The sequence below is a fragment of the Stenella coeruleoalba genome (assembly GCF_951394435.1).
Source record: "Stenella coeruleoalba genome assembly, chromosome: 11".
NCBI classification, from domain to species: domain Eukaryota; kingdom Metazoa; phylum Chordata; class Mammalia; order Artiodactyla; family Delphinidae; genus Stenella; species Stenella coeruleoalba.
The window spans coordinates 25,663,787-25,684,444 of record NC_137157.1 but is presented as its reverse complement, the minus strand read 5'-3'; the positions used below and the strand labels follow the sequence as shown (position 1 = coordinate 25,684,444).

At 39.4% G+C, this 20,658-nt stretch overlaps 1 protein-coding gene across 2 annotated transcripts in view; it reads right to left on the bottom strand.

Annotated features, from left to right (window-relative positions):
- Positions 1–20,658, bottom strand: part of FGD6 (FYVE, RhoGEF and PH domain containing 6) — a 111,790-nt gene that overhangs the window by 6,526 nt on the left and 84,606 nt on the right. For both annotated transcript variants that reach the window (XM_079936000.1, XM_079936001.1), the window contains exons 9-18: positions 20,395–20,445; positions 17,187–17,245; positions 17,032–17,103; positions 16,247–16,315; positions 15,628–15,711; positions 14,727–14,806; positions 8,480–8,582; positions 7,849–7,995; positions 6,912–7,014; positions 5,055–5,182 (exon numbers count right to left, since the gene is read on the bottom strand). In XM_079936000.1, coding sequence (XP_079792126.1) covers positions 5,055–5,182; positions 6,912–7,014; positions 7,849–7,995; positions 8,480–8,582; positions 14,727–14,806; positions 15,628–15,711; positions 16,247–16,315; positions 17,032–17,103; positions 17,187–17,245; positions 20,395–20,445 — 896 coding nt within the window. The remainder of the gene's footprint in view (positions 1–5,054; positions 5,183–6,911; positions 7,015–7,848; positions 7,996–8,479; positions 8,583–14,726; positions 14,807–15,627; positions 15,712–16,246; positions 16,316–17,031; positions 17,104–17,186; positions 17,246–20,394; positions 20,446–20,658) is intronic.

Genomic DNA, 20,658 nt, shown 5'->3' with positions numbered 1-20,658 from the left:
TCCCCATATCTCCTCCCTCTTGCATCTCCCTCCCACCCTCCCTATCCCACCCCTCTAAGTCGTCACAAAGCACTGAGCTGATCTTGCTGTGCTATGTGGCTGCTTCCTACTAGCTATCTATTTTACATTTGGTAGTGTATATATGTCCATGCCACTCTCCTCTCACTTCGTCCCAGCTTACCCTTCCCACTCCCCATGTCAAGTCCATTCTCTACGTCTGCATCTTTATTCCTGTCCTGCCCCTAGGTTCTTCAGAACCATTTTTTTTTTAGATTCCATATATACGTGTTAGCATACGGTATTTGTTTTTCTCTTTCTGACTTACTTCACTCTGTATGACAGACTCTAGGTCCATCCACCTCAGTACAAATAATTTCATTTCTTTTTATGGCTGAGAAATATTCCATTGTGTATATGTGCTGCTTCCATGTCCCGGCTATTGTAAATAGAGCTGCAATGAACATTGTGGTACATGACTCTTTTTGAATTATGGTTTTCTCAGGGTATATGCCCAGTAGTGGGATTGCTGGGTCATATGGTAGTTCTATTTTTAGTTTTTTAAGGAACCTCCATACTGTTCTCCATAGTGGCTGTATCAATTTACATTCCCACCAACAGTGCAAGAGGGTTCCCTTTTCTCCACACCCACTCCAGAAAAATGCCTTTTTAAAGCTGTATTTTGGGACAGTATATATTCTTTATTGCTCCTCTTATTTTGGGTGTTAGGGAAAATTACTTAAACCTTTAACTCAGTTCCTGAAATAACTTTCTGGATTTCTAAAAACTTTATCAATAAAAAAGTAAATAGAAAATTCTTTTTTTTTTTTTTTGGCCATGCCTGCATGGCTTGCGGGACCTTAGTTTCCTGACCAGGGATCAAACCCAGGCCCTGGCAGTGAAAGCACAGAGTCCTAACCACTGGACCACCAGGGAATTCCCAGAAAATTCTACTATTAATGGTGATTGTTTTAAAAAAAACGATTTATTTATTTATTATTTTTGGCTGTGTCGGGTCTTATTGCGGCACGCAGGATCTTTTGTTGCCGCATGAGGGCTCTTCGTTGCAGCACTCGGGCTTCTATCTAGTTGTGGCTCTTGGGCTCCAGAGCATGTGGGCTCTGTAGTTGTGGCACGCGGGCTTAGTTGCCCCGTGACATGTGTGATCTTTGTTCCCTGACCAGGGATCGAACCCAAGTCCCCTGTATTGGAAGGCAAATTCTTAACCACTGGACTACGACGGAAGTCCCTTAATGGTGACTTTAAGGATCAGTTTCTGCTCCCCAAATTTTGGTCTAAAAGAAAAGAAGCTTGTTTTGCTTCATAAAAGGCTGAAAGTGTTTCAATCTCTAGGTAAAAGACACTAAGCCTTCAGTGATTATAATATGGCAGTTGAAACTTTTCTCTTTTTAAATATAGGAAAAATAGAGATATAAAAGCCAAGTTTAGGAACTGCCTTATTGGTGGTATGGTGAACAGACTCCCAAGGTGGCTTCCCACTGAGAATCAGGCTGTCGTAGCATCTCCTCCCCTCCAGTGTGGGCAGGACCTGTGACTGCTCCTAACCAACAGAATATGGTGAAGGTGATGGGCTATCACTCCCATGATTATATTACATTACATAAGACTCTATCTTGCTAGCAGACTGGCTCTAGAGACTTTCTACCATGCTGGCTTTGAAGAAGTAAGCAGACGTGTGCGGAGGCCCACGTGGCAAGGAGCTAAGGGCAGCACCTAGGAGCAGGGTAGATCTTTCCCTAGTCAGCCTCCAGATGAGAACTCAATGCTGGCCAACACCTTGACTGCCGCCCTAAAGAGATCCCATCTAAGCTCCTGAGATAATAAATGTGTGTTGTTTTAAGCCACTACATTTGTGGTAATTTGGTACAAAGCAATAGAAGACTAATAGAGATGCGGTCTATGAATTTTAAAGTATATCTTTAATCATGTAGTAATTGTATTAATTTCTTATACATTTCATAAAAAGGATGATATATTGTTTAGTGGAAATTTTATTTATTTATTTATTGGCCACACCGGGTGGCATGTGGCATCTTAGTTCCCTGACCAGGGATCGAACCCGTGCCCCCTGCATTGGGAGCGTGGAGTCTTAACCACTGGACTGCCAGAGAAGTCCCAAGTGGAAAATTTATATCTAATGTTAAATTAGAAATATCTCTCAAGTAAATTTGTATACAGAAATAACATCCCTGTATAAGACTACTAAGTAATTAAAAAAAAAAAAACTAAAATGTTTACATTCAAAGGAGTTTTCTCTTAAAATGTAGTCACATTGGGATACCCACTATGTACTTATGTTAAGTGTTACTATCATTGCCCAAAATATTTTGTACATTACTCTTTTGGAATATTTTACAATTAATTTATTAGCCATAAAAGATTAATCCCAATACTAAATAGTCATACATAGTCCTCTAAATAATCTTTTTAAAAGCAAAGTTGGTGTTAACCAGCTTAATCACCTAATTGATTCACAAAACTTTCCTTCCAATGATTTATTTAAAAAATAAATGGGTTTCCCTGGTGGTGCAGTGGTTAAGAATCCGCCTGCCAATGCAGGGGATACGGTTTTGAGCACTGGTCTGGGAATATCCCACATGCCACAGAGCAACTAAGCCCGTGTGCCACAACTACTGAGCCTGCGCTCTAGAGCCCACGAGCCACAATTAGTTAGCCCATGAGCCACAACTACTGAAGCCCGCGTGCCTAGAGCCCGTGTTCTGCAACAATAGAAGCCACCGCTATGAGAAGCCCGCGCACCGCACCAAAGAGTAGCCCCCGCTTGCAGCAACTAGAGAAAGCCATGCACAGCAACGAAGAACCAAAGCAGCCAAAAATAAATAAATTAAATAAATAAATTTTAAAAAATAAAAAATAAATGAAATCCAACTCAAGAGACGCAGCCCGCCATTACTGAGGGTGCTGAGGCTCTGAATGTATGTAATTCTAAAAAAGAGGAATTTCTAAAAATGTACTGAACATCACTAGAATAAGAACACAACTTCCTAATTCCTCAAAAAGTTAAACACAGAATTACTGTATGATCAAGCAATTTCACTCCTAGGTATATAACCAAGACAAATGGAAACATAAGTCCACATGGAAATCTGCACACAAATGTTTATAGGAGCATTATTCACAATAGCCAAAAGGTGGAAACAACCCAAGTGTCCATCAACCGATGAATGGCTAAGTTGTAGTACATACATAAAAAGGAGTACTATGCAGACATAAAAAGAAACAAAGTGCTGATACATGCTATAACTTAGATGAACCTCAAAAACACTGTGCTAAGTGAAAGAAGCCAGACACAAGGGTCATATATTGTATGACTCCTTTTATATGATAGATCCAGAATAGGCAAATACATAGAGCAGATCCATGGTTGCCAGGGGTTGGAGGGAGGGGGTAGTGGGGACTGATTACTTAGCAGACACAGGGTATTCTTATGAGGTGATGAAAAAGTTTTGAAATTGGAGCAATATGGCAGTTACACATCACTGTGAATACACCAAATACTACTGAATTGTATATTTTAAAATGGTTAATTATATGTTATGTGAATTTCACCTCAGTTTTTTAAAAAAAGACCAAAAAAACACAGCTTTCTGAGGAGACTACTTTGACTTTTATAGCACTTAACTGGATAAATTTCCCCGTGTGACCACAAAGGAGCAAGGCAATGGCCCTCAAACTTTAGTACACATATATCTGAATCACCAAGAATGCTGGTTAAAGTTTCTGATTCCATACAGTGTGGGTGGGCCCAGGAATCTGCATTTCTATAAGTTCCCAGGCGGTGCTGCTGCCGCTCTGGAGGATGCTTTGAGAACCAGTGGAGCCAAGGGAGAAATGGCTGCAGCCAGGAAGGCCTGTTTGTGTGGCTGGGTGGAAAGATGTACAAAAAAGGATTGGAATTAGGTTGAGTCTAGTCTACAAACCATAACGAGTTTTGGTAGCCAGTGGAGTTTCGACTAAAGAGGGGAGCACAGGTAAGAATTATATTTATAAAATGTGACATCAGCATGGAGAGGTGAAAAATTACAGAGAACTTAATTTGGTTGGTTAAGAACCTTAAGGTTTTTGAATGTACATTTAGATTCAGGAACTGTGTGATGGAAGAAATACAGTTCAGGGGTATTCATTCAGTTGGCTTACCCAGTTCCACATGAAACTTGGCAAATGGAACTGTATGTAAGTCCTATTTTTACTATATCATGAGATTGGCTATAAATCACTTCCTAGTGTTTCAATGGCCATGATGAAATACACTCAACTTTACATGAGAAACATGATCCTGGTCAAATTTTTAGAGCTGTTTGCTCTTCCATGATAGAAGACCTCCACAGCAACCAAGCAAGAGAACAGAATTTAAAACTACTCTCCTGGCCACAAAACTAGCATGGGTAGAACTAATTAACAAAAATCAAAATAGGAGTGACCAGAAAGGCAGGACTGTCTGAATTCTTGACACTGGCTGACTGAACACCTGAATTTGAGGAACTGGGATAGGATATCATTGATGCCTGTGGATTTACTCCAATGGCAGGTCTAACTCTATAGTCTATTATCACTTAAAATTTTTTTCTTTTAAGTTAAAGGAAGAACAACATACTATCAGTGATATCAGCTGTATATAACCAACTAATGCCTATAAAAAACAAGCCATGCAGATGAGTAAATGCTAATAAAATGCCCCAAATATTCTATAGACTTCTTCCCTCACCTCAAAGGAGAAAGGAAGGGGTCTCCTCAAAGTAATTTTAAAAATTCACACATGTCCCAGTTATCTTTCCTTTCTATCATTGCTATAAAATGTTCTCCAAACCTTTCAACAGGCATTTTCTAAATGACTCAGGTCATAAGGGAGATCAAGCAAGATCGTGAGGCCTCAACCACATCCATCACCAGTATTACAATGCATGTCTTAATAGTGCTGGGAAATGACGTCTTCCTTTATGAAAGAAAAATATTGTATTATAAGTGTATGAATAATTCAGCCTCTATCAGGTTGCAAGTCTAATGGAAACACTTACTTCTTTGAGAGCAGCTGGGATTTTTTTCTGTTTCCTCCCTGATGGAATACTATGTAAGACTGATGATAAGGTGCTTGAAGGAGATTTGTGATTTCCAGGAGATCCAATCTTAGGAGAGTGCTGGTGATCTAAAACAAATCAGGTACACTTATATAACCAATGGTAAGCATTCTGCAATTCAATTTAATCCAAATCAATAAACGTTGTTGCATAAATATCCATGGAAGGATACTTAAGAAACTTATGATACTTCCCCAGGCTGGAAGCTGAGTGGGAGGAAGACTTCCCACTGTCTATGATTTTATACTTTTTTAACTGCAAGCCATATGAACGGATTGACCTTTTGTGCCTTAAGAATTCTGAAACATGTTTATGTACTACCAACTTTAAAAAAAATTGAAAAAATTTCCCTCCTGACTTTAAAAAAAACCCAAACTGACAACATCATTTAGTATCTAGATACATGACCAAATAATATTACAATGAACAAAATGCTAGAAAAGGGACTATAAGACAAGATGAGGAAGTAATTAATTTTCACTGCAGAGGTTCAAGGAAAGCTGGGAAAATGAGAGTTTTGAGTTAGCATTAAGGTATAAGTAGGAGTTTGCCAAGCTAAAAAGCGGAGGAAGAACAGTCCATGAAGACAAGTCAGCATAAGCAAAAGCACACAGATATGAAATTAGTTCATCTATTTGGAGGTGAGGCTGGGAAAAAAATGGCTGGTTCTAAGGACTGTCTTTTAGGCAGTGGGAAATCAAAGAAAGGCCTTTTGGGCTGGGAAGTAACACGAGCAGACTGAATTTAGAAAAATAAATCTGGCAGTAGGAAAGAGGAAGGATTTGCAGCAGAAAAACCTGTTAGGAAATTAGGACAGTAGTCCACATGAAAGATAATGAAGGCTTTGTTAAGGCTGAGGTGGATAAAGAATTCAAGAGCAAGACAGGTTTTTCAAACATAAATTTGACAAGATTTACTGACCAAATGGGTGTGTGTGATGAGGGAGGAGTATTCAAAAATGAATTTTGAATGTTTGAGCCTATATTATATACCCGGAGAACAAAGGGAGGAACATAAGGGTGGCAAAAGATTAGGTGAACGTGTCTTTTTGGAAAATGTATACAGATAATAACAAACAATTCCTCTATAAATATATGGATTCTGAAATGGCATATCATCTAGTTATTCATTTAGATATTCTCATTGATGATGAAAAGCTATTCTTCATCAACATGAAGGATAATCTTTTAAAAATTTAGATCCTTTAAGTTTCAGGATCTCGTCCCAAAATATAGACCTGAACTGCATTCCCCTTAACTGTAGGGATGGATACTTGCAAATAACGAACAGGCAGATTTGATTTATCATTTTGTAGTTGGCGAAAAGCCGCACATTTAGATGTAAAATAAAACCTCACTACATCAGTCCAAGTGATTAGAATAAGGCTAACAAAGTGCCACCTAGTATGTTTCCATAGAGAATTACTTTACTAATACGATAAAAATGATTTGTAATGAGCACACAGTTGTGAAACTAGAAACTTGAAAATTATTTGGAAGTTAAAGTTCCCCTGTAACTACTCCAAGCATTTTATCCTGTGATTACATTTCTACAATCAGGATCCTCAGCAAAACCGTTTTCAGAGTAAAAATAAGTTTCAGTCCAACCTTTCTTGGAATTACCACAAAATATGAGTTAAGAAAGCTTCACTAAGTTAAGAAAGCAAGATACTTAATATTTTGAGAGAAGTATCACCAATCATATTGCTAATGTGCCTAAGATGATTCTTTCAGAAGGTTGTCTGAAAGTATCTGGGGAATAATGGAATTTTCAATTAAATCTTTACTTATATATTACCTAATTTCTGCAGTTCTTGGAAACAATGTTCACATACTCTTGCTGGTTGATTTTTCAGGTAATCTAATCCATATTTATTGGATGAACAAGCTTGGCATACAATCTGAAAACACATTGGAATTATTTCATTTAGAATAACCTTTGTATCTAAACCATCAGTTATGTTACAATTTATAGTTCTGTCTAGTTTTCAAAACCTTTTCATAGTCACTGAGTCTGAATAAAAATTCAGTGGAGCTCAGGCTTGTAGGGGACTCACACACAATACCACACTTGAAGAGGCCACAGATTATTACTGAGTGCTTACTACAGATAATAATATACTAAAGGAGTTAACATGTGCAAAATGTTTAGAACAGTGCCCGGTGCGTAGGAATTCCTGTGTTAGCTGTATTTATCATCTTCGTCATCATCGTCATTGTCATCGTCACTGCTGCAACTATGAACACCTCTGCTGTGCCTCTTCCCAGTGTCTGGCCCAGATTAAATGCTGTCTAAATAAGACCCATTAAATCTTTATAGTAACTCTCTGATGTCATTGTTACAATGCTCATTTTACTAAAAACATCACAAAGACTCAGAAACATCACTAGTGATAACTTCAACACTGAAAGTTTCCTCCTACTAAGAACTTAGTATTTAGATAAATGCAGTTTCAATAATTATCTGTAAATGTGAGCATCTATTTAATTTGAATTTATTAGTTTTTTAAAAAATGAACATGATCTATTATGGACATTCTGAAGTAATCTTGGGCTAGGAAGAGCTAAGTTCCCTAATAAGATTGCCTTGTGCCTAAATATGTAGAGGAGATACCACCTACGATTCAATGTCTCCCCCGACCCCCAATGGTTTACAAGGAGAAACATGCTTCTTCGTTATGTACAGCTTAGAGCTATTGAAAATCACAAGGGAGGTGAGTGTGATCCTCTCTAACCTTTCCACAGGCCCGACAGTGATGTCGTCTCCAGGTCAGAGTAAATTCACTTGTGCAGATCATACACATCGTAGCTCTGGTATCAGGAATCCAGATGGGAGCCTTGGATCCAAGAGGACTAACTTCGTCTTTATTTTCTGAGTCAGCCTGTGGAAGAACGACTTCTGATTATCTCTATGCACACTGCCTGCTACAGCATCAAGCCTTTTTATTTGGACTGGCAGCTCACAATGCTGATGGTATCATTAAGGATGTGGATGAAATATGAGCTATCATATTTTTCATGTTATTAGGATATTAAGATTAGCTACATTCCAACAATCCTCTAGTGCAAAATTAACTTTAAAAGATGCCTGAGGTAGTGCAATAACAGCCAATTAGTTTCTTCCTTAAACTATACTGTATTTTCTACAATGAGGTTTTATAACTAGAAAAAATATGAATGCACTATATGCTATCATAGACTGGTAGTTAGACATTAACAGAATGAATATTTAGCTCTGAAATTACGCACACACCTCCAATCCTTCTGTGAAACACATGTTGCTTTTCTAAACCCCTGGGAAAAGTTTCTTTAAGGTAAAAACTATTTGAAATGCACTGCAAAAACATAAGAAGGAAAAGACAATACCTCATCAAGACTCCTACTGGGACAGAATGTGATTCTTTTCTTGGCATACTCTTCTATTGACCTGGAAATTGCTTCTAGCCATTCATCCCTTTCTGGGGCAGAACTGTTGGGGGCAAAAGAAAGTTCTATCAACCAGATGTCAGCTTTTATTCTTTGCCTTTTTCTTACGTCTTTTCCTTCTGCCATGGCAACAGATTCCACCACCCTCCAACAATGCTAGTCACAGGCAACAATTCTGAGGTTTACGTGCACAAATAATCAGAGCAGGCATTAGAGAACACACGGCATTTTAGCAAACACAATGCTTTTTTTCTTTCCAAAAATACCGCTTTCTACTGAATGGCTTTTGAAGTCTTCTAAATTTGGAGGTATTTTTGTTTGGTTTAAGGGCTATTCATGCAATTAATAGTTATGATTATTTATATAACCAAGGAGTTTCCTGAGATATAATCCTAGAATTTAAAAATATTCCAAGAAATCAAGTTTCAAATCCAAATTTACAGCACAGAATACTAAATATTTTTAGGTTACTAAATATTCTAGAAAGGGCACTGGAGTAAAGGAAACGTATTTTTGGTGTCATAAATAGATGTTGAAGGAGTGGTTAATAAGGGAAATAGCCTTCAGTGGTTGTTAGGGTTCCTCTACCTATTCGGCCCATCACATTTTCTGTTCTTAACCCTCAGTTCATCAGGAGCTATGCAACTCGAATGTAGATGGAAATGGGCGAAATAGGGGGAAAGCCTGCTCAGAAAAACACATTCTTGTTCTCTGTTTTTGCAACCACACCTCCCTCTAAAACAAATTCTATGGTAACTCAGAATCATCACTGGTATCGCCCATTTTGTTTTGCATACTCAAGAGGGAGAGGCACATTTTAGGTATTGTGTGTGTATGTGTGTGTGTTTGTAGAGAGACAGAATTTAATAATAAATTTAAATCTCTATCATGATAAAACCCATCATAATAATGAGAATGTGATTGTATAAGAAAATGTGCACTCTCCTTTTTTTAAGAGAAGCATATACTAAAGTAGGTAGGAGTAAAATGACTGGATATTTGCAATTTGTTTTGAAGTACTTTAGAAAACAGGAAAATTTGTGGCAGAATCTTGGTAATTTTTGAGTCTGGGTGACTGAATATGCAGTTTCATTGTATTATTCATTCTAATTTTAAGTATATTTTAACTTTTAAATAATGACTCTAAAATGAAAAATTCCATCACAGAAAATGATACAAATAGGCCTATTTTGATGAATCCAGAGCAGGTCAAGGAGCTAACTTTAAAAACCACTCACCTTCCCCACAATAATCATTCTCAGAAATGTATCTTCCTACTAAATGGCTTCAGTGCCTTTTAGAAAATGCACTCATATGGATGTTAAAAGGAAGATATCCAGTTTACAAATAAAATTTTAAAACTAGTATATTTCTCAAAGTTTCATTATATACCAAAACCAAAATAAAATAGAACAGCCCCTCTCTCTCTAAACCAAACAAAACCTGCCTCAGTTACCTCTACTATTCTATCATCGCTGCCCCAACTAGCTGCCGCTGATTTAACATTTACTACGTATCAGCCAACTATGCTGAATGCTTTCTTTGCAAATATCATCACTTCTCATCCTCAGAGGTACCCCATGGAATATACATTGGATCTTACACCCCATTCCCCCAATCCCAACGTCACACACCATCACCATTTACAGAAAAGCCATGTGAGGATTTGAACTGTTAGATAATTTGCTTTAGATAACAGGCTCTGTACTAAATGGTGACTTGGTATCAGATCCAAGTGTGGCTAAGGATGGAACCCTTCACCACCATGTCACCTCTGGCCTCTGTTCCTGTTCTCTGAAGGACTACGCTATGAGAACACAGGCTCAGGTTCCAAGTAAACATTCATAAAATATTACTGTCTCCCCTGCCCTCTCTCCCTCCCCAACTTTTCACTGGAAAAAGGAACAGAAAGTCAAGAGGCAGATGGCTAATTTGAGGATTGCCGTCTGATTTTTCTGGAGCCCTGGGAGCACGTGGAATGTGACTCGACTGTGCAAATCATGTCACATATGCTGTTCTTTCATTTAATCATTCCTGGCTCTCTCTTGTGTGGGGTTCTGCCAAAACAATGTTTATCAGCTGATAACACATTTCTCATAGACCACACACACTTGCCTACAGCGTCGAGTGGAGACGTTCTAGCTCTGCCTTTGTGACATGGCTAGTAGAAGAATCAGCATCTTCCTCACAGAAAAAGACAGTTAAGCCAAGTATTCTTTTCTTTATGGAATGTGGACATTACCAGATAGCAAATTTGCATTAAACAAGCACCATTTCCCCAATGAATGGAAATAATTTCTAAGGGAAAAACTCTCCAACAGAAGAGATTTCTGGTGTGTTAGACCTTGCCACACTATTTACTTCTTGTGTTAACTGTGGGATGCAACTCTGAGGTCCAAAGGCCACATCACTTCAGTTTATTTGAGTAACATTTACTGGGAGCCTTCTATGGGCCAGGTACTACACCATGAACTGGGCACACAAAGTACACTTCACTTGCAAGGGCTCACATCTAATTGACGTGAGACATAAAGTCAGGTAAAAATTACCGTATGATATAATAAATGTAAGATAGATAAGTAACATAGAAGTAGTTAACTACCTTATTTGGGTAGCAGGGAAGGCTTTGCAGAGGTGATGGATAAGGTGCTATTGGAACAACTACAGGTGTTTGACAGGGAGCTCTGTGGTCTCCCTGTGCACCCTCAGCCAGTCTCCTAGCTTTGGTCATCATCTCGAGGCTGATGACTCCTCAGGATATGCCTCTAGTCCCGTCTTCCTTCTGACATCCAGCTCCTGACATCAACTGCCTCCTTGATGACCCCATTTTGACGATTTATAGGCACCACACATTCAATATGCACATCTGAACCTAAATTCCTGATTTTTCTCCTAAAGCTGCACCTTTCCCAGTTTTCCTTATCACAGCAATCCAATACGCTGTACAGGCTGGAGACTCACTCCTTCTGCCTCTCTCTGTCCCATTACTCGCCTCCTTCAGTTCCCCTCCCAAACCATCCTCCACAGAGCAACCAGATATTCTTTTAAGAAATGCCAAAACGATCACATCATTCCCTTGTACAAACCTTTCAGTGGTTTCCTGTGGCTCTTAGGCTAAAGACCAAAATCCACAAGACGGTTCTGCATAATCTTTCTCCCTGGCCCTCCAGGTTTATCTTGGGTCTCTCTCCCTCTCATTTGCTATGTTCATGACACACTGGCCTTTTAGTTCTTTGAATACACCATGTCCCTTTCCACCTCAGGGCCTTTGTACACACTGTTCCTAATGGCCAGGAGCCTCCTCCTTTTCTCTCTGCCTAGCTATCCAACACCTACTTATCCTTCTTAACTCAATGGACACAGGACTTTAGGGAAGCTACCCCTAACTGCCCTTTTTCCACCAAATCTAATTTAAGATCCCTTGTTTTACAGCCTCATAGCACCTGGTAGTTTCCCTGTATACTACTTAATCTCCCTGATAATTGACGGTGGTAATACTTGCTAAGTGTATGTCTTTCCTAATGGACTGTAAGCTCAGGGAAGGAAAGGCCCTTTTCATTGTCCACTGTATCCTGATGCCTAGCAAAGTGCCTGGCCCAGGGTAGACGCTCCATATTACTTCTTGAACAAAGGGATGCATTCTAGGTGGAGGAGGCCACCTGTGCAAGGAAGAAGGATGTGAAGCAGGCTGGCATGCATGGAGAATCAATCGCAGATCCATGCTGATGGAACATGCCATGCTTTGGTGGGGTTGGTGACACGGAGAGTGAATGGAGATCAGGCTGGTGAGGCAGATAGGAGCAAGATCACAAGAGGCCTCCATCCCTTTTTTACCTGTTACACAGTACCTCAGTGTGGTTGGGGGAATTCAGAAGGAGAGCCTGGCATATGGGTGGCATTTAGTATGTGTTTGTTCCCTTTCTTGCATGCCACCTTAACCCTCCTGTGGAAATTTACTTTTCTTTTATCAACAACTTTCCAGTTTTATCATTCTCCTGCATACCCCACATTCACTCCATCCTGATTGGCTCTACCTGATTGAACCATTTCTTACAGCTATAGCCCAGACATCACCATCTACAACCTCCTACCTGGTCTTCCAACTTCTACTCTAGTCTCTGGTGGTCTGCTTCTACAAGGCAGACAGTGTGTGCTTTTAAAAATAAAAATGAGGGCTTCCCTGGTGGCGCAGTGGCTGGGAGTCCGCCTGCCGATGCAGGGGACACGGGTTCGTGCCCCGGTCTGGGAAGATCCCACATGCCACGGAGCGGCTGGGCCCGTGAGCCATGGCCACTGAGCCTGCGCGTCCGGAGCCTGTGCTCCGCAACGGGAGAGGCCAGAACAGTGAGAGGCCCGCGTACCGCAAAAAAAAAATAAATAAAAAAATAAAAAAATAAAATAAAAATGAGGTCACACCAATTCTTAGCTTAAAACCTTTGGATGGTTTCCCATCATACTTAAAAATCCAATGATCTTACTAAGGTCTAGGAGGCCCATCTGAAAAAACACTCGACATCCAGATATTTACCTGATAGGCAACCAAAGAAAGATCAACCATCATTTCCTGAATTGTTTAATTTTTAATAAACAGAATTTTGTTTTTATAAAAGCCTATTTTAGTTAGAAAACTTAAGTGTAACTGAAAACTTAACTTCCCTATAGGCATGTCCTCTTCGGATCTTTGAAAATAACTCTTGATTTTAAGAACCAGGCTTAAGTATTTGCCAGGAGCCTGATGTACAGGGACTTGATGTTCTTTGCACTTTTGTTCAAACTCAAGAAAGAAAGAAAAGGGTATAGTTCCAGGTGATCAAGCATTTACTTTTTTTTTTGGACGTATGGGATCCTCATTCCATGACCAGGGATCAAACCCATGCCCTCTACAGTGGAAGTGCGGAGTCCTAACCACTGGGCCGCCAGGGAATTCCCCTACTTTCACTTTCTAAATACTGATCTGGAGGATGCTTCAGGTGCCCCCTCCCTTGACGGAACCCTGCTTGCTTTCGCTGGTAGCTGGGAAGCACTTGACAAACCCTGAATACAGGAATTTGTCTTCTCCTGTCATCCTGAGATTTGGTGTCAGGCAGCAGTGGCCATTCCATTTCAGAAGAGTGACACGACCCAGGGAGATGCTCTTGCGGTCTGATTTGGGAAGTTAGCACATTTGGTCTGAGTCCTTGACATCCACAGACACAGGCAATATCAGAATGGTTAAAAGATGAATTTTAGTGTCAAATTTCAGCTCCACTGCTCTGCTACTTAACAGCTGGTTGGCTTTTTTCACCATAAAATGGGTATAATAGTAGTAACTTACCTTAAAAGGTTATTGTGAAGATTTGATGAATTAATACACAGAAAGTGCTCAGGATAGTAGTCCCTGGCACAAAGTAAGCGCTACATCAATGTTTGCTCTATTTTTATTATGTCAAAGGTGAGATCTGAGAGCCGCCCAGACTTGTTATGCAGATTCAGCAATGGAGCAAGCTGTGGCTGTTGGCGGCTCTCCCTTCACCAGTCAAATCCTCCCACACATGCACTTCTACCACTCAGCCAAAACTGAATAATATGCGTGTATGAGTCACACAGCCCCAGGTTTCCTCAGTACTTGATTTACATTATGGTAATATATTTTGACTTACACATATGTCACTGTAGGTTCTGATTTGAGGCAATGTGGTATGTCATAATAACAACAGATTTAAAAGCAGAAAGTTTCTACCTGTATCCTGACTTTGCCAGCTATGCATCCTTAAGAAAGCAACTCAATTTTTCTGTAACTTAGTCTTCCTCCTTTTTATGACACCTACCTCAGTAGATTTGTTATGACCTCTGAATGCTACATGAAAACTTCCTAGTAAACTATAAAGCAATAGATGTTTTTAAAAACATTACGTATCACTGTAAAATGACTTGAAATAACCACTTTAAAAAAATGATCAGCAAAGCACTTTTCGTCATTATTATTCCATTCAGAGGAACATTTTAGTCTTTGTACTTCTAGCACACTATTGCATCAGCTTTTAGACATCCCACCTACATGGTAAATCAAGAGTAAACTGCATGGTATTAGGAGAGAAAAGAAAGGAAAAAAAATAAGTTTACTAGTTAACCTAAATGTGAAAACTGCTGGAAAATGTTTGACTCCGCAATACTGACAAATGTTCACCTATACATTTTTAAAATTTACCTGGCTGAGAGTATGAAGGAACGTTCTACACTTTCAATCTTTAGTTCATTCTGATATGCCTCTTGGGTGGGTTTTCTGACCTGGAAGAAAACAAAATGATTGAGCAGACTCATCCAATTGAAAACCTCACTGCTGAAGCATAGCTAAAATTGCCCAATGCCCCCACTGCTGACAGCCACCCCCAGCCTTTATATGCAGCTTGATCTACCATCACTCTCCCTCATCTGCTCTGTGCTCCAGATGAATTTAAATACCCACATACATGAAGGCCCAACTTCCCCACCTTCAGGCCTTTGCTCACACTATTCCCTGTACCTAGAATGCCTTTCCCTACATCTCAGCGAGGCCAAATGTGACCAATTCTGTAAGGCTCTTGGCTCTTCCTCCAAAAAGACTTCCTCAAGTCTCCCTCTTCCTAACTACCACCAATCCCTCTACCATGTCCCACCAAAAGCTGCACGTTCTTTATTTTCTGAGCTCCCACAAACTTTAACTGTGCCTTTATAGTGATGTGTATTACTATCTATTTTATAGGTATTGATATGCAGCGTATTAGCTTCCCAACTAGTTGCTAAACTCCTGGAGGGATTGGAGTAGAGGTGGAGACAAAAGAATCATGCTTCAATTCATCTTTATATTTTTCACTAAACCGATAACACATTTTGTTTATAGTAGTTCTCAGTATAGTAGTTCTCAATATCTTATGACTCAATTAATGTATGAGGGAACAAGTAACTACAAAAATGAATAAATGAACAGTAACACATGGTGAGAGAAGAGATAGGGATATGAGAAGATGATTATCTTAGGGCTTTTTCTCTAAATACATTTGGGTAAAAAAATATCTTCTGCAAAAAAAAAAAAAATATATATATATATATCTTCTAACAGATGCACAGACCTTCATTCCTGCCAACGAGAGCATGTTGTTCAGTTTGTACATCCCGGACTGCACCGGTGTTGTATACAACAGAGCATCATTAAACTGAAAGTAGAAACATTTCATAGGACAAAGTAAAGCAACAAATTTCAGCTACAAAGATATTGGTAAGATACAGGAATAAAGGAACAATATTACCTCTTTGTTTAAATCTCTGAATATAATACTTATATTCTGCTTATAAAACCAGAACCACCTAGAATGTTCTATTAGAATATTACTAGAAGGCAACTTCTAGAAAATATGCTTTCTTTCCAAGTTCTGTAACAGATTTAACGTTTTCTAAATTCTAAATCCCACCTAAGGTATTATAATCTGCCAAAACAAATCACTGATTGAATCAATTTTTCCAAATCAGAGATGAAATAAACTAATTCAAAAAGGAAGTGAATTTCTAGTTATGTATCATACAAGACTTTGTTTCCTATACTTGACATGCAAACAAGCAATCCAGCCAGTCAAAGATCCTACTAAAACTGCTGTCTGAATGTGCCAATCTTATCTGTCCTGAACAACCGTCTCCTTTCATTAAGCAATTATCCCTGCCTCGGGCTCAACAGAAACACACGTGGCCACTTACCAGGAAAAACATTCGGGGCTGCATGACTTTCCGAGATAGCTTCATCAGAATTCCTTCTTTGAGAAAAACCTGATTCATCCAAACAAACATCCATTTAGTACCCTCCCAACACAACTACAATATACATATACATGTAATTTCCTTTTCGACCTTCGTTCCCCAGAATTATTTTGTGTGGAGGCTGGGCAGACATAGTTTCCTTGTTACTTTTTACAGCCATGGCTTCTTTTTAAACCCTGTAAGTCATTTAGGAATTGGATAAGCCAGCAGAGTTTCATAACTCCAATACTGAGCCCAGGGGTACCATATGGTTTGAAATGTAATTGACTGAGTGTGTACTTGATCTTGAGGCATAGCCAACATCCTGACAATTGCACTTTGTAATTTCCCTGAATTCATTCCCTCAGTCACTTTTGTGCTCTATGAAGAACATCAAAATACCAATTTTCTCCCTCCCCTCATAATCTTCTCTTACATTAAAGATTTTAATTGAAATTGTCTTTAAAGCTGTGTGAGGTCAGCTAGCATTACACAATAAAATGATCCTATTTGATCAGATACTCTGTGGGGTCCCTTGCCGTTCTCCTAATTGAATTGGACTTCGTGTCACAATGACTTAAATCATGAATGTTTTGAAAGGATAGAATGAACTTAGTTGATCCAGATTGGGTCACTGAAGAGTAACAATAACAAATAACCTATTTTCATAACTCAAATGAAAACAGCTACAAACGGTGCCTAAATCCATTGTATTAAGTTTGCAAAATGCAGTCTAAAACACTTACCCGTCCAGGCTGAACTATTTCATGGTGTCCATTTAAGCTGTACTGAATTTGCATAAGTTTCTGAAAGTTGTCCTACAGAAAGAGAATGCACAGCATATGAAGGCACGGGCTCCCAGGTTCAACAGTACAGCAGCCGTTGAAATGAAGATACTTACTCCTTGCTTCATGGTGTCATTGGCGTGGTTGGCTACCTCTATAACAACGGCAAGGGCATCTAAAATATGTAGGAACAGAAGGGGCATTCAATCACTATCATTACCAATGAATTGCAACACTGAGCAACTCCAGACAACAAGACGGCTAGTTCACAGCCACGGACCACTGCAGGAGATCAGTTAACCGTGAGTGGGCAGAAATATAGGCAATGCGGTTCAATGAGAACAAAACCAAGGAAAAACAGTACTTATGAAACAATGGGCCAAAGAAAGACTCTAAAGATACATTACAGACCATGTGTATCAATAGTATGAACATCAGGGTTGTTTTGTGCTGAGAGTTGATTATTCTGTTGAAGTTTACAAGGATGAATAGGTTTTTACCTGGAAGCTGAGGACCATTCCAGGATAAACTGCCTTGGGAGAGAAGGATCCTGGGATAGGAAACCAGAATTATGAGGACCAGCTATTTAAGAGGGTCAGGGCTTAGCTGCCTTCTCTTAGTCTGATCCCAAGAGGGAAGAAATGCCACAAGGAAGCATACTAGACCTTAGGAAATTACATACATTATTTTGTGAGTTGGGTTATTTAGCTTCACCTGTGTCTTATTCTTTTTACTAACCTTTTGCCTTTATTAAATGTTTTTGAATGCTTCAGTCTTGTCATCTTCATAACTAGATATAAAGGAAAAAGTCTGTGCTTTGTCTCCTTTTGGGCTACAGTTGTTCTCAATTCAAGACAGTAGTGTTCCCCTAGGGACACTTGGACATGTATAAGATAATTTTCGGTTGTCACAATGACTGGGAAGGTCCACTGGCCTTTAATGGGTAGGAGCCAGGGATGTTAAACATCCTGCAGTGCTAATTAGAAATCCACACAAAGACGGTTATCTGGTATGACAGAAGCCCTACGATTGAGAAAAACTGGTAAGAGTGTTAAAGAAGGAAGCATGCCCTTCTGAGGCTGGTGTGGCAATGACAGTAATCATCACTAAAAGGACTATTAAAAAAAAAAAATCAATTTCCAGAAAGGGTTTGAGGTGTTTTGGTCCAGCTACTATACCTACCAAGGGATACTCTTTCTGGTACCAACCCTGGAGGTTTCTATAGTCTTTAAATGTATTATTATCATCATTATTAAAGGAAAGCTGTATATCCTTATAGAGACTCAAACCACATATCAGAATTTACTGTATCTGGCACTCATCATGGCAGATATTCAAGAGGTGACCCTGGACACATTCCCTGCTTTCTGGCCTGCTTGAACCTCCAGCAGACAGGGATAAAAGCTTTAAAATTTAATGAATGGATGAAGTAATAAAGCTGCTGCTATTTGGTCACCTGGCCTCCAAGCTCTGACCTCCCCCATCCATTCTGCAATTCTACTTTCCTCATATCATCCCTTTAAGAGGCCCTGGTGACTCTGTTCCTTTAACTCTTCTGCTTATCTTCCGAAGGTATATTAGTCTCATTTTCCCTCACCTTTGGGCAATCTCATCACTTTACTGCATTGCCTCTGGCCATACAGTGCACATCACTGTTCATTGCTTATCCTAAGCCATGTCTTTGCTGAAGTGTGTAATTTTCTTTAAACAAGCTCCTTAATTTCTGGCCCTGTATTTGTTTTTCCTGCAAAATGGAGCTAATAACTCACTTTCCTTGAAGGCAGAAGCCCTGGGACAGATGTTTTCTTGAGGCCCGATCTGCTAAAATCTGTCTAAGATATTTATCTTCATGAGACAGACTCTGACCTGGAATGCCCACTCTTCCTCTCGTCCACCATCTCTCATCAACTCATCTCTGGTTCTACTTCCCTCTAAGCAAAGCTCTGCCTCTTCAATCCTCACACTTTCCTCCGTCTTCCAAATGATTCTATACTGCTAAGTGCATCCTTACTTTAAAGCTATCTGCTTTGTTCTTTATCTGACGGGTATCATAGACTCTTCTCTTTTTTTTTTAATATTTCTTTATTTATTTTGTTATGCCGGTTCTTAGTTGCGGCACGTGGGTTCCCAAGTTGCAGCATGCGAACTCTTAGCTGCAGCATGCATGCGGGATGCAGCTCCCCAGCCAGGGATCGAACCCAGGCCCCCTGCATTGGGAGCGTGAGTCAGAACCACTGCACCACCAGGGAAGTCCCTATCACAGACTTTCTTCTTCAACTAAATTATATGTTAACCAGAGACAAGAAGCATGTCATGTCCCCCACTCCAAACTTTTCCTTTAAAAAAGCACCTTTAAAAGCATAACACTTGCGAATAAAAGATGTTACAGAAGAAGTAAAAATGATTAATAGAATGAATAAGAATCTCTACAAAAATGGGTTAAAAACCTTTCAGCTTTGTAATCTGATAATGTAAAGGATGCACAAGAATGTGATCAAAATTCATAAAATGAATGGCGTGGAGATGGATTTGTCTAATGTGTTTCTGTAGATTAGAACCAGGGATATACCTATGACATTTAAAAGAAACACTACTCTCCTAAACAGAACTAAATCCTCGTGTGTGTGTGTGTGTGTGTGTGTGTGTGTGTGTGTGTGTGTGTGAGAGAGAGAGAGAGAGAGAGAGAGAGAGAGAGAGAGAGAGAGCAGACATACATGCACACACACACAGACACAGACACACACAGTGCAGTATCCCATGAATATCAATGAGTCCCTTGTATTGTAATGGACTGTTTCCCTTAAGTACTACTGGAGTGAGGGGGTGGAAGGATGGTAAGGCTAATGCCCATCATTAAGCAGTCCCAGAATAATAGACTATTTTAGACCTTATCTCTAATTTGTGTTGTTTGGTCACTTCACGGACTCATGATTTTAAAGCTTGAAAGAACCTTGCAGATCAACTGGTTCAATCTCTGTTTTTGAAAGCAGTGGACATCTAGAGAAGGTGAATGCACCCCAGCACAGACAGACTGAGCCCAGGAGGATGAAGCTCCCTGACAACAGACTATGCTGGGACCACTGTCTCAGGAGGCTGGCTCCAATGGCTGCCTGACCATGGGCATCTTTTGCCCCTATAATTTCACCTGCATCCAGCACCACTTTATCTAGTTCTATTTTAATTTGCCTAAAACAGAGTTTAAAAAGTCTTCTTAAGAATAAAACACAGTTTTGTATACGGGTTTTGTTACGTTTTTACTTTCCAGGTTCAAATGAACATAATATAAAAACTTCTATAACACATGAGACCACAAAAATTGTTTACCTTGAGTGTCTCTGTAATCTCCAGCGTCTTCTAAGAGATTTTTTAAATAGTCTAGAAAAGGAAAAAAAGTTATGGTATTTAGTACAATTAAGCACTAAGGAAAAAACATTTGTCTTTCTTATTTAATACTCTAGTCAGCCTTATTGGTTAATATACATCTTCATTCTGTTTGTGCTACCTTTCTAAAAATGAAAGAATAAAGCCCTGGGGTCAATTTGAAATCAGGACACAAAATCAGAGCTAGAAAGAGCCTGAGAGGTTGCA